At 34.8% G+C, this 23572-nt stretch overlaps 1 protein-coding gene across 2 annotated transcripts in view; it reads right to left on the bottom strand.

Annotated features, from left to right (window-relative positions):
- Window positions 1-15760: 15760 nt before the first annotated feature.
- The window catches only part of LOC128168486 (phosphatidylinositol 4-kinase type 2-alpha-like), an 18476-nt gene continuing 10664 nt past the window's right edge, over window positions 15761-23572 (bottom strand). For both annotated transcript variants that reach the window (XM_052834678.1, XM_052834679.1), the window contains exons 3-9: window positions 21056-21187; window positions 20809-20962; window positions 19352-19419; window positions 18923-19022; window positions 18621-18754; window positions 17978-18037; window positions 15761-17725 (exon numbers count right to left, since the gene is read on the bottom strand). In XM_052834678.1, coding sequence (XP_052690638.1) covers window positions 17561-17725; window positions 17978-18037; window positions 18621-18754; window positions 18923-19022; window positions 19352-19419; window positions 20809-20962; window positions 21056-21187 — 813 coding nt within the window. In that variant the 3' untranslated portion in view covers window positions 15761-17560. The remainder of the gene's footprint in view (window positions 17726-17977; window positions 18038-18620; window positions 18755-18922; window positions 19023-19351; window positions 19420-20808; window positions 20963-21055; window positions 21188-23572) is intronic.

Here is a 23572-nt window from a genome sequence, read left to right as displayed (position 1 = left end):
AAGTACGGGAAACTCAGTCAGGTGCTCGTGACTGATGATGTCATTGATATTTTGACCAATCAATTCAGAGTAAAACGCGCCCACCATAGGGAGAGATTATGGAAGGTGTCAGAATATGAAAAGATAGAAATTGTAAAGATACGTTTGTAGACACTTATAATACATACACAGTCATGATTGGGCTACAAAAATCGATTAAACTTCTGAGATGTACCCTTTTTGATTGACGAATCTAAAAATACATGTGACGTCAAGTTTTGTTTTGATTAGTTGGAGGTCATTCAAATGATGACGCTAAATGCAGGTTCTAGAAGAGACCAGAACGCCTGGTCCCCAGAATCAACAAGGCACCGCCAATCACAAAACGATTGTTATTTTGGACAAGCGATTTAGGAAGAAAACATGTTATTTGTGAACAAACAAGTCAATTTACATCAAATTAATCAGACAAAATAAATTAAAAATATTTAAAAACAACTTAATCAAGATCAACAACTCATGTCAACATATATTACAATTTTAAAACTGACGTATTTTGGGTTGTCATAGAGAGAAGTGATGACAACATTTAAATGTTCTCATCGTTCTATGAACCAATTTATTAATATTTTCAACAAATTCTACACATGGTTAAAATGTGTACGCTTATAATAATGAATAAACTCTCTGCACTTATAGGTACATGTATTCGCCTATCAGAAAGTGTGATAAAATATCATACCAAGCGCTGAATTTTACATAAACTACCGGTAACTCAATCATCGCGGTTAGTATGGATGTAAAAGGGTGATGCCAACCGATTTTTCCCAAAATATCTCAACTGCACATCTATATCAACGTGTGCATTTTGAATGACCAACAACAACAACAATTAACAACAAAAAACCCTTTCCAGTTAGAAACGCACTAATACTTCATGTGTTTGAATATTAACTAATTTAATTCAAGTGGTATGAAAGAACAAATTTTAATAATTTACGAGTCAAACTTTTAGCAATAATTTTTGTGCATGCGAGGGAAATGGGTTTTTTTTTAAAAATGTTTAAAGATGGAGCTTTATTTTCGTTATTTCCAACTTTCGTTAAAAAAAAGTCTAACTGCTAATTTACATTAAGACTTGAACATTGTGCCTTTTTATTCAAATATCCTTATACATTTTTAAGTATACAAAATAAAAGTAATATAATGGGGATATAATCAGGGACAATTAATTGTAATGAAAGGGAAGGGATCAACTTTTTTGGAGGATGTTCAAATTACAGCTGCTAGGATTATTTAACTCCTCCAGATCAAAATTGTATTATGATATAGGGTGGGATAAGATGTCAGAAAGAAGGAAAGTCCATAAATTAATCTTGTTTTATAAGATGGTTAATGGTGTGATGCCAGATTACTAACTAAAACTGTTAGAACCACGTATTCCATCCACCTGAAATCACTTATTCCTGGAGAAATCATGATGGTCTTTCTTTTGTCATTCACCAAGTCAGAACTACATCTTACTTAAGGATGTTGGCTCCTGAAATAATAGTAATGTCAATCACCGAAAACCACCTAGATATAAAGATGGGGACCTAAAATGTTTATTTATTTTATTTGTGACCCATATGTCACATGCCATTTTGGAAATACTACATGGACTCAAACATAAATGATATATTTCCTGACATGTTTGCTAAAATTTTACTTAGAAATTAATAATTTGAAGAAATCAAACAAATATTTATAGTTTGAAGAATTATTTAGTTATGATTTTAATACAGTATGAACCATGAAGTTGAACACATGTAGTGACACAATATTTCAAAACCTCAAATAATCTTTTTAATTTTGAGAATAACAGAGAAAATATTATACGTTATCAATAAAAAAAAATGCTGGTAGTTTAAACGGTGACCTTTTTGATGATTTTATTCGTGAAAATTGAAAATTCAATCTGTGAATATTGTGGCTATAATACTGAAAATGCATATCATTTTTCTTTGTCTGTCCTAAATATAACGAAGAAAAAACAGTCTTTTTTTTTTTTTTTATCAGATATCAATGTTAGTCTTGCAAAAGCCAGAAACTTTAGGTTCATTGTTATTTGGAGTTGATGACATTTCATATGATGAAAATACTTTACTATTTAAATTAGTTTATGACTACATTGTAAGATCTAAGAGATTCAGCGAAAATTATCACAACTATAGCTATATATCTAATACATGTGCGCAAAAGTAGTATACTTATCCTGTAACCGTATAATTTAAGTTTTGGATTATTTTGGATTTTTTCCTCAAACCGGTTTTTGCCAGTCTTGTTTTTTCCATCTGAATATATATTTCTATGCTACATCTTATCAAAAGTGTATTATTTTATTTGTCATTTATATTTTTACCCGTTATACATATGTGTTACCTTGCACTTTTATATGAACAAGGCTCACATAGGCAGTGCATGCTGCCTAATCCATTTTTGTAAATAAGTTTGCAAAATAAAATATGTTCAAATAAAATTCAAAACAAATCAGGGTATTGTAATGCATTAATATCGCCCCTTAAAATCAAATTATATAATCAAAGAATTCTATGACTTCGCATATTGTTTGCAATCGTATGTGGTATGTGTTATGTCCTCGTGTGTCCTGAGTTGGTCAAGCTATATTCATTAAGTTTTATAGATTGTATTACATAAAAATTATGCATATATTCTGAGTTTACAAATGTAAAAGTTTTCCATACAATTATTCATTTGATGACTCTATTCGGTGAAAAAAAGGAAATATTCATTTTTTTAATTTCAAATTAATTTCTTACATTGAAACAAAGGAAATATAGTTGTTATGATAAAGTTCAAGCTGTTGTGTACCATAATTGGTAACTTGATATCTATTTTTAAAAACTAGAATGGACACAAATCCCGCATGGATTGCAACGTTAATCAACGAATACATATCAAATTACTAATCCTGGTTCACACTTAGCTCTACATATTGATGACGCGCTTAGTCTTGATTTTATAAGACACCCCGTTGGACAGTTTTCTGACATGTTGTACGCATTTACCCCGAAGTAGGTATCCGTATATATGCTGCTTCAACCAGCTCCAAATTGCACGTGACTGGCTGGCATATTCTTCCAAAACTGATCTACCATGTTAACATCAATCAAAGTTTGGGTAAAGGACAAGTTCAAGTTAAGTTAATTTACGTAGACCATATTAAAGATGGTATAGGAGGATCCGAACATATGTATTATCATACAATGTTAATCAATATTTAGGTTAAAAATACAATGTTTAAAAAGAAATATAGATTAAACCAATGCTTGTACTGGTACTACTTAAAAATAATTTTTAAACTGTTCATTGGCGCGTCTTTCTCGTGTAATTATAATAATATGTCACGTACTTGTCTGTTCTGGACTCTGAATCCAGGCACGTAGCATCAGGGGGGGGGGGGGGGGGGCCAGGGGGGCCTGCCCCCCCCCCCCCCCACTTTTTCTCGCAGCAACTAATTTTTTAAAATTTACATATAAAAAATTGAATTATCATGGAGTTGCCCCCCCCCCCCCCACTTTTTTCGGGGATGTAAAAAATTGATATGAAAATAAAGAAAATAAGATTGAAATTGAAGTTATATACTACAAGGCCCCCCCCCCCCCCCCCGATTAGGATTTTTGAAGATTTTTGGAAAGTTAAAATGTCCCTTTTTTTTTTTTTTTTTTTTTGCTTGTCAAGATTTTTTGGATGAGTCTGCCCCCCCCCCCCCCCCCCCACTTTCAAAAACGATGCTACGTGCCTGGAATCTGCATCTGTACAGTTTAAAAATTGCATGTAAGGTAAGAAGTGTAAATATAACCTTGGGCTGTGAACACATCTGTCAACATATAATCATAATTCCTATCAAAATTCATTCAAAAGGCTGCAATATGTTCACACGATAAACCCTTGACTAAAGATAAGTAGAGTACAAGTTTACCTCGTGCATGTATAATTGTCACGTGGAAGACATTTCGGTAGGACAGAGTATACATTGTTGTATACATCTGCAGCATACAGTTTAAACAGAGTTAAGTACAGAAGTAAGTATTTTACAGGAGACCCTTGTGGAAAATGACATAAGTTAAGGGGAAAAAATTAAAAGAACAACATCTAAAGATATTTACAGATATCGTTTATTAAGTTCATACTATAGTAAATATATTTATGGTCAAACATGCTGAGTTATTCCTCTTCTATCCTCCTTTTATTGAGTTATTCCTCCTCTATCCTCCTTTTACTGAGTTATTTCTCCTCTATCCTCCTTTTACTATAAGTTATTCCTTCTCTATCCTCCTTTTACTATAAGTTATTCCTTCTCTATCCTCCTTTTACTATAAGTTATTCCTTCTCTATCCTCCTTTTACTATAAGTTATTCCTTCTCTATCCTCCTTTTACTATAAGTTATTCATTCTCTATCCTCCTTTTATTGAGTTATTCCCCCTCTATCCTCCTTTTACTATAAGTTATTCCTTCTCTATCCTCCTTTTACTATAAGTTATTCCTTCTCTATCCTCCTTTTACTATAAGTTATTCCTTCTCTATCCTCCTTTTACTATAAGTTATTCCTTCTCTATCCTCCTTTTATTGAGTTATTCCCCCTCTATCCTCCTTTTACTATAAGTTATTCCTTCTCTATCCTCCTTTTACTATAAGTTATTCCTTCTCTATCCTCCTTTTACTATAAGTTATTCCTTCTCTATCCTCCTTTTACTATAAGTTATTCCTTCTCTATCCTCCTTTTATTGAGTTATTCCCCCTCTATCCTCCTTTTACTATAAGTTATTCCTTCTCTATCCTCCTTTTACTATAAGTTATTCCTTCTCTATCCTCCTTTTACTATAAGTTATTCCTTCTCTATCCTCCTTTTACTATAAGTTATTCCTTCTCTATCCTCCTTTTACTATAAGTTATTCCTCCTCTATCCTCCTTTTACTATAAGTTATTCCTTCTCTATCCTCCTTTTACTATAAGTTATTCCTTCTCTATCCTCCTTTTACTATAAGTTATTCCCTCTCTATCCTCCTTTTATTGAGTTATTCCCCCTCTATCCTCCTTTTACTATAAGTTATTCCTTCTCTATCCTCCTTTTACTATAAGTTATTCCTTCTCTATCCTCCTTTTACTATAAGTTATTCCTTCTCTATCCTCCTTTTACTATAAGTTATTCCTTCTCTATCCTCCTTTTATTGAGTTATTCCCCCTCTATCCTCCTTTTACTATAAGTTATTCCTTCTCTATCCTCCTTTTACTATAAGTTATTCCTTCTCTATCCTCCTTTTACTATAAGTTATTCCTTCTCTATCCTCCTTTTACTATAAGTTATTCCTTCTCTATCCTCCTTTTATTGAGTTATTCCCCTTTATCCTCCTTTTATTGAGTTATTCCCCCTGTATCCTCCTTTTATTGAGCTATTCCCCCTCTATCCTCCTTTTACTGAGTTATTCCCCCATCTATCCTCCTTTTACTATAAGTTATTCCCCCTCTATCCTCCTTTTATTGAGTTATTCCCCTCTATCCTCCTTTTATTGAGTTATTCCTCCTCTATCCACGTTTTATTGAGTTATTCATCCTCTATCCACCTTTTATTGAGTTATTCCTCCTCTATCCACCTTTTATTGAGTTATTCCTCGTCTATCCTCCTTTTATTGCACTCATTTCTGTATTACGGTGGATTTCTAATCGAGTGACGTTCGAAGTCTGTATAAACTGCATTGAAAATAACTATAGTCTGTCCCAAGTTATTGCTTCCATCACTTTTTGATGTTTTTAATAAAATTACACATACCTGTGAAAGAAATACAGTTGAAATTGTTAAAAGGGAATATATCCAAGATATCTTCATTGAACAATTATCCCTTTCCACTCACAAAAGTTCACAGGAACGAAAACAGATTCCTTACGGAGATTTATAATGGGAAATGTTTTCATCTTTTCTCCATTCGGAATACACTCGGAATACATCGCGCAATTTTTCAACGTTATCATCCGGGCTTATTAATGGCTGTTGCAATGCAAAATCTCCGTAGACTTTCAATTTCGGGATGTGTATTGAAACCTGAAGCGGTAGAGGGGGCGTTTCAAAACAGATAATCTGGACATTTTTGGGAGTTGATTTTAATCAACTCTCCTATGCAGTCACGCAGACAAACCGAAAGTGAAACGGTGTTTGGACCTCAGCACAAATCATTGCTGCTGACAAGACTTAGTTCTTGAAAATGATTGATGAATTCGATGTAATGTATGCTAAAGCATTGTTTTTCAAGAAATCGTATTCATAAATACCTTGAAAATAGTCAGATTTTAAATGGTTCGAACAATTTGAATATTTTTTGTAGTCGTATGTATTCCTACGCCAGAGTTCAATATAGTCTCGTTCAACTCGACGCTCGGCTGTCTCCGTAAATGCTTGTCGGAGATTTACGGTGTCAGCCGAGCGTTTGGTTGAACGAGACTAGTGTTCAACATTGCTTGGATCCATACAATTTTCGAGAAATATTTTGTATTACTGATACATAGTTTGATTGATTTAATTTTACTCTAAATATCATATTTACCATGATTCATATGGGGGTTTCTCGACATTCTTGTCGAAAAAGTCCAAAAATTCATATTAATATAAAAATGTGCGTAATTCAAATACAAATTAGAAACTACATGTACTTGTCATGCAAAATAACATATCATTGAATTTAAGATAAACAAACATCGACAAAATCAACTCCCGTCAGTTCTTCAGTACTTTGATTTTTTATATTAGTGGATGAACGTAGTTTGTGATCAAAGGAATTTACTATTATTGAAATATCAAGCAAAAAGTGGTGGAAGCAAAAACTCGGGACAGAGTATAGTAATCAATATCAGGAAACCACAGAATTATTATATACACCTTGTGTTAATGATACACGTATACTTGCAGTTTTTACGAGTAAACTTATTTTTCTCATAGAGTTATTTCTTAGAAATAAAGACTTCTACTATTTTTCAGAACATACAAACCAACTGACTTAAATTTTTCGGAAAAAATTAATGAAATTTTGTCCAAGATGAAGTTGATTAGGCAAAATGGGAGTATAAATGTTTTAAAAGTTGTAGAAAGAAAAAATGCATGTTAACCCTGATATTTTTATTCGCTTTTTTCAAGTGCAACAGGTATGAATCTAAAAGTCTGATGAGAAAAAGAAGCTATGCATACATAAAAAATATATTGATAAGAAGGTTAGGGTTAGGGTGATAGGAATCATTAAGACATGATTTTTAGAGGCTTTTTAATCACACAAGACGCCATACTAATAATTTCAAGAAAAAAATCATTACTCTAACCCCAAAAATTGCTGAGCTGAGACCCACCTAAACAAGGTGTGTCTGAATGAATATAAGATCCGGGGGAAAATTTTTTTTGAAATAAACAACAAAACAAAAGCATGACCAAATATGGAGAAGAGTCAGAGGTCAAATGTGTACTGGCTCTTCCATCATTGCAACATACTGTTCGATATGATACACTATGACGTACTTTACTAAATTTATATGAATATATAAAAAATAAAAACAATATTATAAACCTTAGTAAACTTAGTAATAGGTTATACTAACTAGTTTTTTAAAAGACTCTTCCATGTTTATTATGGTAATTTTTTTCATTCACATCGTCCCATTGAACTTGATTTTTTTAAACTGATCAATTAGCAGCCATTCGTAGGAAAAATTTCTAACATTTCTGCAAGGCAGAGGGTTTTCATGGGATTACTGCAGGTCTCAAATCTACAAACTTTTTAAAAAGTTGAAAATAATTTTAGCCTACAAAATCTTCCATGAGCTTCTGGGGGGAATCGCCCCTGCCCCCCCCCCCCCCCCCCCCCCCCAAAGAAAAAATAAAAATAAAAAAAAAGGAAATGTCATTTTATTTTTGTAAGGGATTACTGCAGATCTTAAATCTACAAACCTTTAAAAATTGTAAATAATTGTATTTATTGTATTTTTAAGTATAATCACTAGAAGAAATATTACAAAAGTCAAAATTTGAAGACTTCAATTTTATTCTATACAAAGTCTCTAGAATGCAGTAGCTTCTTGGGGCATCGCCCCCTGGGCCCCCACCAGACCTCCTGGCTAAAACTTGCACCCCTTCTTACTTCAAATACTGGATCTGCCCCTGCAGATTGTGAGAAAAGAGACGAAAAAGTAGAGGAAAAGTTATTGAATTTTTACCATTTAGTATATACATGTACCATTACACAGAATAAGTACCACAGAAATGCCAGAGTTTGAACTGAAAATATACGTGTACACATTTGCTGTGCTTTCTGCACTTGGGTGCATTACTTGGTAATCAAACGTCATGTCATATTTACATGTACAGTTGCAGTAGACAGTTATCGCAGTAAACACTCGGTTACCCATTTGAATTGTGGTATGCGTGACTTGTATAACTAAACTCAGCTTCATACCAAGACAAACACTATGTCTGTAAATAAGGAAAAAAGACGTTTGTTTGTTATTTATAACTAATAATAAAAGTAGATCTATGACTCACAATGATTTGAAAAACAAAGATATTTGATATATTCAGCCATTCTTAGTGAATGAGTTCTTCACACTGATTTACAACTTAAACTCAATCAAACGGTGACTCTGCATCCATCAATCACATTGCTACTCTCAGAGCAGGCGAATGGGTCCCGCTCCACGCGGCTCCACGCCCACGCCGCGTCACACCTATGCTCATCCAAAAAAATTTTCTAATGTGTGTGGGGAGGGGGAGAGAGAGAGAAAATGACCTTTTTCAAGGGGTCATATATTCAGTAATTTTCCTGTTTTTTTTAAAAAAGGAAAATGAAACTTCGGGGGGGGGGGGGGGGGGCAAAAACACTTATTTTGAAAATTTCCTATAAAACAATGACATAGCCTACATCAATCATATTTAAAATATGAAAACCCATTGAGCCTATCTCAATAGGAAACAAATTCGAGCATTAACTATTGTTAAACAAATGAATCAAATACGCCTTCTCGTGATTTGATTAAACGTTGTATGCAGGGAAATATTCGCCCCTATTAAATTTTCGCCCTCGTTGTCAGCGGCCGAATTTAAGACTGCATACGTGGGAGTTTTCAAATAGCTGTGTTCAGTAGATTCGAAAGTTTATACATTTCTAACTGTGTCTGGGCGAATCTTTTCTTTCCTTTATTTATTATCCTAATAAATACAATGTTGCGTGAATCGGACCTGCAATGCCATAGAGTTTTGAAAACTCATTCAATATGTGTGGAATATTGTTATCAGTACTGTGCACAAAATGCAAAGGTTTCGCGTTTTTTTCCCCGCGAAATTTAGCCTTTAAGGTGGTTTGGGACACTTCCATGTAGTGACGTACTATTTATCGAAATAAAGAATAAAATCTAGTGTAATTTTATAAATAGTTTCTTTCCCGACATTGTCCTTGAACAGCGTAGCGCAGTGGGTTAGAGGGTTCACCACGAGTCTGTAAGTCCTGAGTTCGAAACTCGCCGGGGATTTTATAGTTTCTACCTTTTCAAAAGTTTTATAACATATTTTTGGGTATAATATTGTGAAATTTGAAAATTCTAAACCGGTGAAAGTATTCTAATTATAATGTACTTTAATTCACATTATATCGACAGAACTCCCATACCATCATGAATGTTACGCAATTTATGATTATTCATGAAAGTTTTGTAAAAGTCGTAAAAGTTTATACTTACAAAAAAAAAGTTAAAAAAAAACGGTATAAGCATTCATATACAACCCCCCCCCCCCCCAAAAAAAAAATAAAATAAAATAAAAATGTAAAAAATTTCACGGCAAACGCATTTCATGCGAATGTTTTGCGATTCTTGTGTCAAGTTTTAACGCGAACTAAAAATAATAACACGAAAACTAAGAAAACTAACATGTGCATGTTGATCTCTTCATGATCAGAAGCTTTGCATTTAATCTCACCACGAATACCCCCCCCCCCCCCCCCCAAGTTGCGCTTTAATCGTGTAATTGCAAAGCCCCCCCCCCCCCTCTCTCTCTCTCTCTCTCTCTGTAACTTGATTCTCCATGTTCTTGATTCGTATCGTTAGTTGTTGTAACGTGTCTTTGATGGCAAGCTGTTTTGATGTTTGTGTAAGCGACCTACATGCTCATACTAATAGTAATATTCATCACTCATGAGTGGAAGTGTTTCTCTACGTCGCAGTTGATTCGACCTACTTATTCATTTTACGTGAAATTGACCTTTCTGCACCACTTGAAGCGCACTGATGATGAAAAATCAGGTCCAGTGTTATATTTACTGAGAGCAGCGATCCAATCCAATCCATCACCCAGTCCATTCATTAATAAATGTATATTCAATATATATATTTCATCTATGATATTATTCTGTCGTGTAATAAGAATATTGGATAAAATAAACTCTTTTCTCTCCATATATAGGCTAGGCTAGATCATTTGGTTATGGGGTGGGGGTGGGGGGGGGGGGTGGTGGTAAGGTGGAAAGCTACTCCAAGATTTCATTTTATGGATCCTTAAAGTAACATTTCTGAAACATGATTCCGTTGTTTAAAGATGAAAATACATATATATGCTCTTTTATAATTATTTTATACGATTTTTTGTGTAATTCTATGAGAAGGTGGAAAATCTGCTTTGATTGCAAGTAACACACTGTTGAGTCAAACATTTGGTGTGAAGAATTGCATGATATCAATTTCTAATAAATTGTCCAGTAGATGTCAATAAGACGTTTTATTTTGTTAATAAAAAATTTATAAAAGATAAAAAAACATCTTTTGTTCATATTTTTAGAGACGCAAAAGTTACGTGTTTTGAAGAGAGGAAATATAAGATAATCTTTTAAAAAAAGAAATTGAATCAAATAGACGACATTTTAGAAATATTGCTAATTTTCAAAACTGAATCACATCTGATCGAAATTAAACTGATCCTGCAGACTTGAATGATTGGTGATTTAAATATGAAAAAAAAAATTCATCCCAAAACTGAGATGTTTAATTCATTTCATTTCTTTGATTTCTTGGCTGTAAACGAAGAAATATTGTGGATTTTAAATTTTTTTGCAACTTAGTTCGGGATTAACTTGTTTTTAATCGGGATGGGTAAATTTTGAAATTTAACTATATATCAGAAAAAAATACTCCCAAATATGATTCCATTTTTATTATCTAAAAAAAAACTTTTTGATTTTTCTTCTATATAAAAGACGTCTCTTTTAAGGTTTAAAAAGCATGAACAGAAGATGTTTTTTTTTTTTATATATATTTTCGTAAATATTTTTCTTTTCATAAAAAAAAAAATTAAAGGTCTTTTTGACATCCGGTAATGAATAATTAGAAATTAATATCATGCTTTCATTCACACCAAACTTTAAACTCTTTAAAATGTATTAATTGCATTTCCCCCCCCCCCCCCCCCCGATTTTCTACTTTTACATAAAACCACAAATTCCTTGAACAACGAAATAATATTTCAGAAATGACACTTTAACGATTCATGAAATAAAATTTTGTTTTTACATATATAACACACGCCCTTGATTCTTTTGGACATGCGCAGATTTTTTTTTATTGGGGGGGGGGGGGGTCAGATCCTCCGTATCCATATCTTAGACAATTCAGACTTATCGAAAACATGCATAAAAGAATAACAGTTGAAATAATGAAATTTATCTTATCATTTTTTTAAATAAGGTCTTCTTGGACCCCCCCCCCCCCCAAATAAAACCCCTCTTTCAACCCCTTTCCCCCCAAAAAATAATCCTGAATCCGCGCCTATCGGGGTATATGCCGGGGAATTACTTATACATGTACAATTCTACAGTTTTTTTTAAAGTATGTACCTATATGTGAAAGAGCCATTTGCAATAATTTCAGAATGGGCGGGGGGTATTCCTACAGATCGAAAAGTCACTCATTTTATGGGCACGTAATTTAAGTTTAGATAACAGGAGTACTCGGGGTTTTAAAAGTAAAATGGCATCCACCGATCCTAAGTGATGAGAGTTGTGGACGAGAACCAGAATACATGTATCTGTCTTCATTCATCCATTTTATTAGTCTACCGGCATTTTGTTTTAAATTCATAAGCATCAGGTGCGCCTATAGCCCCTCCCCTTCTCTCTCTCTCTCTCTCTCTCTCTCTCTCTCTCTCTCTCTCTCTCTCTCTCTCGTCACCGTTTATCATAAAATAGCCTGAAATAATACACAGTGCATGCACTGAATATTGTAGTTTGCCACGTACAGTTTGCATTATAATTCATGAAATAGCCTGAAATATTTACACCGTGCATGCACTGAATATAGTAGTTTGCCACGTACACTTCATAATTAATAAATTATAAATAGAGGAATATCACACGATAGGTCCAAAGCGTGGTTTAATTATGTAGATTATTTAGAACTGCTGAATAATAAAAGGTCTCATAAACATATACTAGTATATATGTTTACTCGGTTTTTTGAAACGCGGCAAAACTAGACGAAACTTGGCGTCTCTGCAGGAAGACTTGGCAATTATTTGTTATATTTACACAATATGTTCACCAACCTCAGGAGAGGCATATACATTAATTAACAATAATATAATCGTGATTATGACGAATAATGAATGCGTTAAGTTAAAAATTGGCCACATCCATAAACTTTTTCAACTGTATGTTAATACAAAGCACCTGCACTTTTGTATGCACACAATGTTTGGTGATGCTTTTTATTGCACAGACCAGTCTTTTTTCCTGTAGATGGACAGCGGAGCGGTGTCAGCAGCATTCTCCCCGCCAGCCGGTAACTCTACCCCCCCCCCCCCCCCCCCACCATCCAGAGCCCACCAGTCTACGACTTTGCTGAACTGACCCCCCCCCCCCCCGTGGACTGTAGCGATACCTGGACCACCCACCTATATAGTGGTCGTGTCGTTTTCTACGTGTAAACGGTGTTCCAGATCCTAACGTATAATATATTTACATTTTCAACTGTCTTTGTCTGTGATAACATTACGAATCAATTTTGAACCCTAAAACCCAATAACTTCATAAAACATGGGTGACACATAATGGGCGTGTCTTTTATAGCATAACCGAAAAACGATATTGGCTGCGCCGCGTAGTACATAGCATGTGCTACATAAAAAAATAGTGGTTTTAAAATGTACCATTTTAAAGTGTACAATTTTGAAGTAATATAAATATAAGTAATAAGGAATCATTCTTTGAACATGCGCGGATCCAGAAAATTTTTCCAGGGGGGGGGGGGGGGTCCGAAGGATAATTGTGTTTGCCAGGGGGGGTCCGAGGCATATTTTCGCGATAATTTTACTATGTAAATTTAATAAATTTTCATTTTCCAGGGGGGTCGGGACCCCCCCGACCCCCCCTCTAGATCCGCGCATGTTGAATATTATCAATATGAGATGATAATTTCGTCCTAAGCGTGGTCAAATCTACCATAAAGCCCCTCGCGGTTTCGGGCTTCATTGGATTTGACCACGCCCCGACCGAAATTATCACCTCATAATACTCAAGTAAAGGCGATTCCAGCATTGTAGCGGTCGAGAAAAGATGTATTACATTACGAAAAAAATCGGTTTTACGGACTAAAGTACATTACTCTGGGTCACTGTTCTATATTTCAGAAACAGGTGAGCCATATATGTGTTACCTGTCCCATAACGTCCCGGCGACCAGCATTTCATTAACATTCATCTGCTCTTGTAAGCGCTTTTAAATTGCTTTATGTGAAGAGGCGATTTTTGAAAAAAAAAAGTGTCCATTCTACGCTCTATATTGTCTTTATTAGTACAGGGTTTTATTACAAAGTCAAGTTTCCGTGACAAGGGATGAATTATTGAAATAATTCATTTCATACTCAAACAGTTCCCTGTGTGATGGAATTACGGGTGGTTGGAGATGGGATTAGAGGTGGCGGGGGGGGGGGTGGTGTTATGTTTTTCTTGTTAAATGTAGGACGACGTACGAGAAGAGTTGATGTAATACTTGATACGTTGCCAGTTATTTGATGCGGACGGTACGGTTATTATGTCTGTCACCTCTGATGATCTTCAGGAAGCACTAGATGAATTCTATCTATATTGTTCCCAATGGAAACTAAATGTCAATGTTGAAAAAAACAAAGATATTAGGTTTTTTTTCAAAAGGCCCCAAGCCTAAAAATATTTTCTGTTATAATACAATATTAACGTTAGTGAAATTGTGAGTGAATTCAATTTGGTTACTGTATTTTCCAGAAGTGGATCTTTTTGTAAAGCTAAAAAGCACTTAGTCGAGCAAGCACAGAAATCTATGTATGAATCTATGTATAGTATTATTAAAAAAAAAGAGACTTTTTAATCTACCCATAGAACAATAGTTCAGTTTGTTTGATAAAGTAGAAGTCCCGATATTGCTCTATGGTTGTGAAATGGGGTTACGAGAATATAGATATTATTGAAGAAATCCGTTTTAAATTTTTAAAATATGTTTTATGTTTGAAAAGTAGTACGCCATCTTCTATGGTGAATCAGGTCGTTATTCTTTATATGTCATTGTATATTCTCAAATGATTTCTTATTGGATAAAAATGATCCAAGGTCAAGACAATAAGATTGTGTTTACTGTTTATAAATATTTAGCAAATCAATATATGTATAATAATGACTGTATAAATCCGTGGACTGATTTTATACGACATATCTTAGACTCTTGTGTCTTTTCTAATATCTGGACACAACAATGTACTGCAATATACACTGATAAGTGGAATTCTGCTGCCATAAAACAAAGATTGCAGGATCAGTTTATTCAGAAATGTGCAAATGATATAGATAATTCATATAAAGGTCAAATATATAAAATTTATATACAAAATTTTGGATTTGAAAACTACTTCAGCATTCTTACTAAAAAAAATTTGGAAACCACGTATTAAATTCAGAAAAACAGATTATCGTTTACCAATTTAAACCGGTGGGTTGCAGGAATCCCTGTAAATGACGGAAGTCGCACACTCTGTAATCGTGGTAAATTAGCGGGCGAATTTCATTTTATTCACGAGTGCAAGTTCTACACAATCTTTGGTTTGAGAGAATAAATTAAATGAAATCGAATTGACGACAATAGTCAGATTTTCTTGTCCGATCTTTATCTACTTGATCCAGTACACAATCATTATTCTAACATATTGATTTAAATAAAATTTTGTTGCTCTTATTGATTGTTCAAAGAGTAATAACTCGTACAGAAAAAGATGCAATTAAACTTTTCGAAAAATTCCTCCCAACATATTTTAACACTTCATTTACATTTTATAACATTTTACTCAGGGCCATCCAGCAAGTCAATTGAGTTTGTTTATGTCAAAGTTACATACACCTGGTTGTAAATGAAGCCCAGTCCTTTGCAACCTCTCCGGAAACAACACGCATCAAAAATTCGTAAGAAAATAAAGTGAGAGTCATGCATTTTACACATTGTTTTTGATCTCTTAAAAAAAATCTACCCCTGTCGGAAACACCCCACATTCAAAGAGGAATTCGGGAATTATTAAACCTCTTTTTGACGTGGACCAACGAGGAAATACTGATGTGGACCAACTAGGAAATACTGCTGTGATACCTTGATAATGAGCAGACAGACCATAAAACCTGTCCAGATAACTCTTAAAAGTTAACACTGTTTCCAAGTTCTTGAATTCACGACAACACAAACAATTACATGTATTATAAAAATCAACATTAATTTATTACTTATTAGCAATTAGCAAAACAAAACATGAGCAACTGTAACAAAAATATGTAGCTGATTTTATAAACATCAGCCCAGCATGATGAACAACAGCTTTCGAGAATTCCCCAATGTAGCATGGCATTCTGGGAAGGCATTATTGTACAGACTGTTGTTTTCACACAAAGGTTGGATTTCTGTCAGTATGTGATGTGTCGGTGTTGTGTTTCACAATGAGATCGTTCCCGGTGATGTTTCCACAGATCCACTGGTCCTGGGGGAGTTTATAGAATGCATACACCAGCAGATAAAAATAGTCCATACGTACACCACACAGGTGAATCAATGATTTATGAAAAAAATAAAACATTAAAAAATATTTAAATAATACTCATTGTACAAAACAACAACTAATCCCAAATTACCTTTTCGTGTTCTTTATGAAAAACTACCTTAAAATAAAAACATGCTGTACTGAATAGACATGCAATAGACCAAATAGTTATGTTCCTGTAATGCATAACAATTGTAATGTAATGCCATGCATATGTAATAGATAACAATCTAATGAGGGATATTTCTGTAATGTTTTACAATCATGTCATAGTCCTGTGCATTACTGTAATTCACTCATTTGAGTTACATTTTTGTGTGTTTAATTTTCAAACTAAAAGACTAGCATGTGTAAGAAAACCTCTCAAATCATCAAAACAAGAAAAATATAAAGTTCATAGGTTACCAGAATACAGATTTGTTACAATTTTTAATGAAACAAAAAAATACAAACATCTCTCAACGACTTTCTTTCAAATGAAAGTTGAACTTCACAGAAATCATGAAACCACTTTCTCCCTTCATAATTAAATAGATTCTCATGTAGCACCAAAAACCTAAAATTAGAACATAAATCACCAAGACTGACTTGCTCAATTCACCTGACGCCCACACACACAAGCACTGGGATGATTATCAATATCATTTCATTAATGTGACCCTGGTTCACTGACCCTTCTCACTGTCCACTGTGTGGAGTAGCTGTCTACTCTATACTGTGGAATCATTAGAATTCGTGGTGGCTCAATTTTCGTGGTATTCGTGGGTACCCCTTGCCCACGAATTTAAATCCTCAATGAAAACTAATTATTAAAGATTTGGTTTACCTACTCAAACTGAAAACTGACACATCAACGAAATAACATCCCCACAAATAAGCAAAAAATCCACAATCCACGAAAATTGGCCCCCACGAAATTAAATGATTCCACAGTAATGCTGAACGCAACATAAGTATTGCTCACAAAAATATGGTATTAAAAAAAGAACAATTGGAAATAATATTTTTACCAAGAATTGCATTGAAACACCTGGAAGCATCAACTATGGTGTATGCTATACAAATCCAAACTTGTTAACAGCTGCAAGTTAAAAGATACAAGTCGAAACTTAGAATTATATATGGTAGGTTAAAGATCCATCCAGAGGATACTGTCTCCTTCATCCTTACGCAGGAAGAAAGTTAAAGCCCCATAGTTTTGGCAACTGATTTGGGAAAAAGAGTCTACAGTCTAAATAGCTTGTGCATCCTATTTGTGTCAGGAAGGACTGGTTTAAATAAGAAGAGATATGGTGATAAAATGGCTGCACTATTTATCCAACACTTGGTGTCAGTACATCTCAAAAGATGAAACACTGGAGAAGGAATTCCCGGTTCATTCACTTCGGGGGAGGGGGTGTGGCCCGACCTTACATGACCTGATATCCCAGGAGGTTCCCCCACTCCCCGGAGGTTGTCTCAGCACCAGGAGAAGAAGGGTGCCCTGTGGGAGAAGCTCTGTGTGTACTGGTCACTGTCCGTCCGTACGCGACCTTCCTTTGTTCTCTCCACAGTGACCACCGGCATCTGAACCAGCTGGACTGGAGACTTGTTGTCCTTTAAGGCCTGGGTCAAGTTCAAAATCTACAACGTGACATTGTATGTCAGTTAGAATCCGTCTCTCTTTATCCCAAATCATCTCCTTACATGTACTTTAATAATGAAAACAAGACCCTTATTTAATCTTTAACAAAAGGAGCTGCATTGACTAGGTCAAATGTAAACAACCTTCATACTATTTAAAGCTTTCATAAGGCACTATTTTGAGCTTGTCATTATCTGTTTAATCATTTCAATATGTGGGGATGTAATATTGTGGGTTGCTGGTACATTTACCTGCCCTCTCATGACCCCCATCTGCTTCGCAAACGTTCTTTTATCAAATCCCTTGTCAGTCTGAAATCAAAATGAAATAGATCTATAAATCCATAAAACTCGGTCTAACAATTGAAAGAGTCTATTGCTCTCTGAAACCAACAAATTTTGACATTCCCCCCCCCCCCCCCCCCCACAAAAAAAAGATGATTGTGCCAAAAAGTGTAGACATCTGGATGAGAGAGTTGAGCAAGAATGCAGGTTATATAATCAAAATGACATGTAAAGGTCATGACCCTAAATTTTGAATTTCATTTAACTTTAAAAAAATCTGGATAAAAAACCATATTTGATATTCTCAATTAACTGCCTCTGTTTGTTAAAAAGGCAAACTAAGAAACAACGCTACAACGCTACAACAAAAGCCTGCATGGCAAAAGAATATTGTGTGGAACCTTATTAAAAGTTTGAGGAGCCAATTTTTGAAAATTGTCAATCTCTCAGTTTCATGAGGACATCATTTTGTGGATTTTCTAGTTTGATTAATGAATAAATACACTCGTTGAGAATGTAAGTTGGTGGCATAACACTCACAAAACCCACACAAGATTAGCGACCACAAATTCTAATGATACCACAATACACACTATGCATGACCTCTGACCTTGAACAATTCGTAGAGGTCATCACAGAGGTCCTGTACAAAGTTCATGTCCGACAGCTGAGGTAGAACCAGTTCTTTGATTTCGTCTGAGAAGGGAACCTTAGCTTGAGGTAACCAGGCCCAATGGTAGGGATCTGTCAACAAAAAAATCATAAAAAATGTGGTACAAAAATCAATTGCAAAATTACTAGTTCACTTTACATCAAACAGCTACAATTACAGCTTCAAACATGAAATGGAAGTTCTGAATTTTGATGAAAAAAAAAATACGAAGAGAAATAAAAACATTTTGCTATACTAACACGCCCTCCATTCATCTGGGTGTTTATAAGGAAAGGCAAGACCGTTGTCTATGGCAGCGACAGAAATGTCTGGGTTCTGTACCAAACTCCACTCACCCTCCTGAAACAAAAACAGAGTTTGTCTGATGTACAGTATTTGCAGGACCGTTGGTGAACACACAGCTCATCATCATGAATGTTACCTTAAATCATTATCATCGACAAGCACCAAGACATTATGCATTAATTTCTAGGCAATGACTACCAGCAACTGATTGTTTCTCAAACTTGCACATGCACATTTCAAGACGATACATCACAACATAGAGATTTCAGCCAATGTAAATATTTCAACTTAGCTATATCTTATGATATTAAAGTGCTGATTTTTGCACTGTACTGTATTTCATCATTCTCACACTGCATGTATATTTTGGATAAAGCCTGTACCTCGCTATCTCCTTTGGGAGTACTGGTGGCCGGTTCATACTTGATCAGCCAATTGTCATTTCCTCTGTCTACAAAAAAGATATATCAACATCACACTAAAATTGTCATTACTCTTAAATGAATATACACATGTATGAATTGGATTTAAGGTATATCACTCCTCATGTTTTGATTTCATTGCGCAGATGTTCATTATATTTTAAATGAATATGATTTTATTAATTTAAACCTCACAAGAAGATCATCATTTCATAATTACACAACATTCGTAAAGAAAATCCATTTGAATTCAAGAAACGAACAAGTTTTGGGGGGAACTATTTTCTCGTGCGGAAGGTTTTTTAGTCGAAAATGACAGAAACAAGCAATTTTATGAATTTTCAATATACTTTTCTTTTTATTATACTTTATTCATTATTCTCATTTTTAACATTTGATAGGTTTGTGACATGTTCTATAGGTTCTCTATGACTTGAACTAAACTAAATTTTGAGAGTATGATAGATGTTTAGCATAAAATCATGCAAATATATAGAAAATGTCTGAATTTTTTAAGCCAAATTTTGCAATAATTTTACCTTTGCAGCCATGTATCTAAAATTTGAAATCACTGACCCCCATGTTTTATTATGTCAAAATGATACTGAATACATATTTAGGCAAACTAGATTAATCTTCTAAAATTCTTGATATTCAAAATGTTTTTATTTCAAATCAAATTGTAACTATTATAAAAATTGTCTATTTTAAGTGCAAAAAGGTCATACAAACATTTATGCAGCTTCATGCAATTTTTTTTTTCGTAATCCCTCTATTCAGTGTTACCATTGTACATAATTAAAAACAACATTTTTAAGAAAAGAATTTGCTTAATCAAAAATTCTGACAACAAATCCTAATCAGGCTGAAATCGCATTTTAGGTGCAAAAAGGTCAAATTCAATTGACCATAACTCAGAGGGATGTACACTGACCTTCCATTATCTTTGTATTATTTAAGTGTGTTTTGTCTACAGATTTCAATAGAATACTTCTCAAGAAATTCTTGATACAAGAACATTGAGGAGTGGGATACCTTAATTTCCAAAATTCTATAATTTCCCACAGCATGGTCAGGAAATAGACTTGTAACTCTTGCTGACATAAATACAGGAGAATCTTGATCATTTGAACTTCAGGGGATCTTGATCAAATTTTTAGAGATCAAGAGTTCAAAAGATAAAAAGTTTAATGAAATACTGAATTTTTTATCATTATGTTTCATAAGTAAAAGATGCCAGAAGTTTATATACATGAAAGGATCGTCCAACACAGTTTTATTCATTTTTTAATCAGCTATCTGACTTCTATTCAACAAAACGAATCAATAAAGCTGTCGTTGCAGCAAAATTCTAATCACCACAGAAACAAGCAGCTATCCCAGCCAGAATTCAGGGATACCTGTATATGACCACTTACCTGTATTTCTAATTATGTAATCTAAAACGACTAGTCTCTCAAATAAATGCTGCAATTTGGTTGCCGTAGAAACAGGTAAATCTTCACTGTCAAACTTTCGTAACCAAAAGTCAGCATCTTTGTACCCGTTGACAAAAAGTTGAAAAGATCCGGTCTGTAGGAACATAAGCATTGATCAGAAAAAATAATCACTCATTGAAGTCATCTGAAAACTCAGAGCATTTGATTGGACGAGGTTTGCCTATACCTTAGGGGGTAATCCCAGTCGATGGAATTTCTTGCCCACAGCCGGCACCTTGGTCATAATACTGTGTTTGGTTCGGGACTTGGCTCGATCTATTGCACTATAGTTAAATGTGTCACTAGCTAATTTTACAACCTGGAAAAAAAAACCACATGATAAAAGAATTACTGGGTATGTTGAGGAACATGGCATTAATTTCATGGATCATGCCTTTGTAATGTATGATACTTGGAGTTTATAAGGATCTCATCAAGCTGGTAAATTAGAGCCTAAAAAATCAAGAAAATGTACAAGCCTATTGAAATCATAAAAGTCTATCGAAATCATGTGCACACGCGTCTATATAATCAAATACCCCCAGTAGAAATAATGCAGGCATATTAAAAAATCATATAAGGCCCAAAAAAAAAAATTATTCTTGTTTCCTGTCGCCCGACTGACCATATATTTTTCCCTCTGAACCTAAAAGTTTTTTTGTGATCATTGTGTGGTGATCGGTAACTTCGCCAGAATTTCCTCAGAAAGAGAAGTTAAGGTGCCCAGTCTTCTGAGTTCACAATCGTGTGAATTAACCTCAATGGCAAAATAATCTACAGACATTTTTACAGCATAAATTACTCTTGTGGTTAATAACTTGCAACTAACTTATCTTCAGGGGTTACAAATACGGGTGATGCAACAATATATATACTGTGCATTGGAAATTCCAAACAAGAGGCCCATGGGCCACATCGCTCACCTGAGGAACAATAGGTATGATAAAATCAGCTTAATGGAGTCATAATACAAACAATCTTGACAATGTACAATAATACATGTAGATCCTGTATAAATAAAATCCATTTTTTCCCCCTGGATATTCTTATGTTTATAATCATTAGTCCCTTTTCTAACAGGATGATTTTATAGTCATATCACATGTTGAGTATTGCAGTCCTCAAAAAGATCCTTTACAATTGTTTATATATGGGATATTAAGCTACATCAAACCTTCTTGTGAGGCCGAAGAATTGTCCTGGAGCCAAAGTCTTAACAATTATAAAAAATCATCTGGCTGATTAGTTTCTGAGAAGAAGATTTTAAAAGATTTACTCTATATATTCCAATGTAAAACTTAAACACCCCCCCCCCCAAATGTGGCCTCACCCTACCCCCATGGATCATGTTTTCACAACTTTGAATCTACACTACCTGAGGATACTTCCACACAAGTTTCAGCTTTCCTGGCTGATTAGTTTCTGAGAAGATTTTTAAATATTTAGTCTATATATTCCTATGTAAAACTTCGACCCCCCACTGTGCCTCACCCTACCCCCAGGGATCATGATTTTCACAACTTTGAATCTACACTGCCTGAGGATGCTTCCACATAAGTTTCAGCTTTCCTGGCTGATTAGTTTCTGAGAAGAAGATTTTAAAAGATTTACTCTATATATTCCTACGTAAAACTTCAACCCCCCATTGTGGCCCCACCCTACATCCAGGGGTCATGAATTTCACAACTTTGAATCTACACTACCTGAGGATGCTTCCACACAAGTTTCAGCTTTCCGGGCTGATTAGTTTCTGAGAAGAAGATTTTTAAAGATTTACTCTATATATTCCTATGTAAAACTTCGACCCCCCATTGTGGCCCCGCCCTACCCCTGGGGGTCATGATTTTCACAACTTTGAATCTACACTACCTGAGGATGCTTCCACACAAGTTTCAGCTTTCCTGGCTGATTAGTTTCTGAGAAGAAGTTTTTAAAGATTTACTCCATATTTCCTATGTAAAACTTCGACCACCCCATTGTGGCCCCACCCTACCCCCGGGGGTCATGAATTTCAAAACTTTGAATCTACACTACCTGAGGATGCTTCCACACAAGTTTCAGCTTTGCTGGCTGATAGTTTCTGAGAAGAAGATTTTTAAAGATTTACTCTATATATTCCTACGTAAAACTTCGTCCCCCCATTGTGCCCCACCCCACCCCCAGGGATCATGAATTTCACAACTTTGAATCTACACTACCTAAGGATGCTTCCACACAAGTTTCAGCTTTGCTGGCTGATAGTTTCTGAGAAGAAGATTTTTAAAGATTTAGTCTATATATTCCTATGTAAAACTTCGACCCCCCATTGTGGCCCCGCCCTACCCCTGGGGGTCATGATTTTCACAACTTTGAATCTACACTACCTGAGGATGCTTCCACACAAGTTTCAGCTTTCCTGGCTGATTAGTTTCTGAGAAGAAGATTTTTAAAGATTTACCCTGTATATTCCTACGTAAAACTTCGACCCCCCATTGTGCCCCACCCTACCCCCAGGCATCATGAATTTCACAACTTTGAATCTACACTACCTGAGGATGCTTCCACACAAGTTGCAGCTTTCCTGGCTGATTAGTTTCTGAGAAGAAAATTTTTAAAGATTTACTCTATATATTCCTATGTAAAACTTTGACCCCCCATTGTGCCCCACCCTACCCCCGGGGGTCATGAATTTCACAACTTTGAATCTACACTACCTGAGGATGCT

This window comes from Crassostrea angulata, unplaced genomic scaffold (assembly GCF_025612915.1).
Source record: "Crassostrea angulata isolate pt1a10 unplaced genomic scaffold, ASM2561291v2 HiC_scaffold_1, whole genome shotgun sequence".
Lineage (NCBI taxonomy): Eukaryota > Metazoa > Mollusca > Bivalvia > Ostreida > Ostreidae > Magallana > Magallana angulata.
Note: the sequence above shows the minus strand (reverse complement) of the source record. Positions and strands in the feature narration are given on the sequence as shown.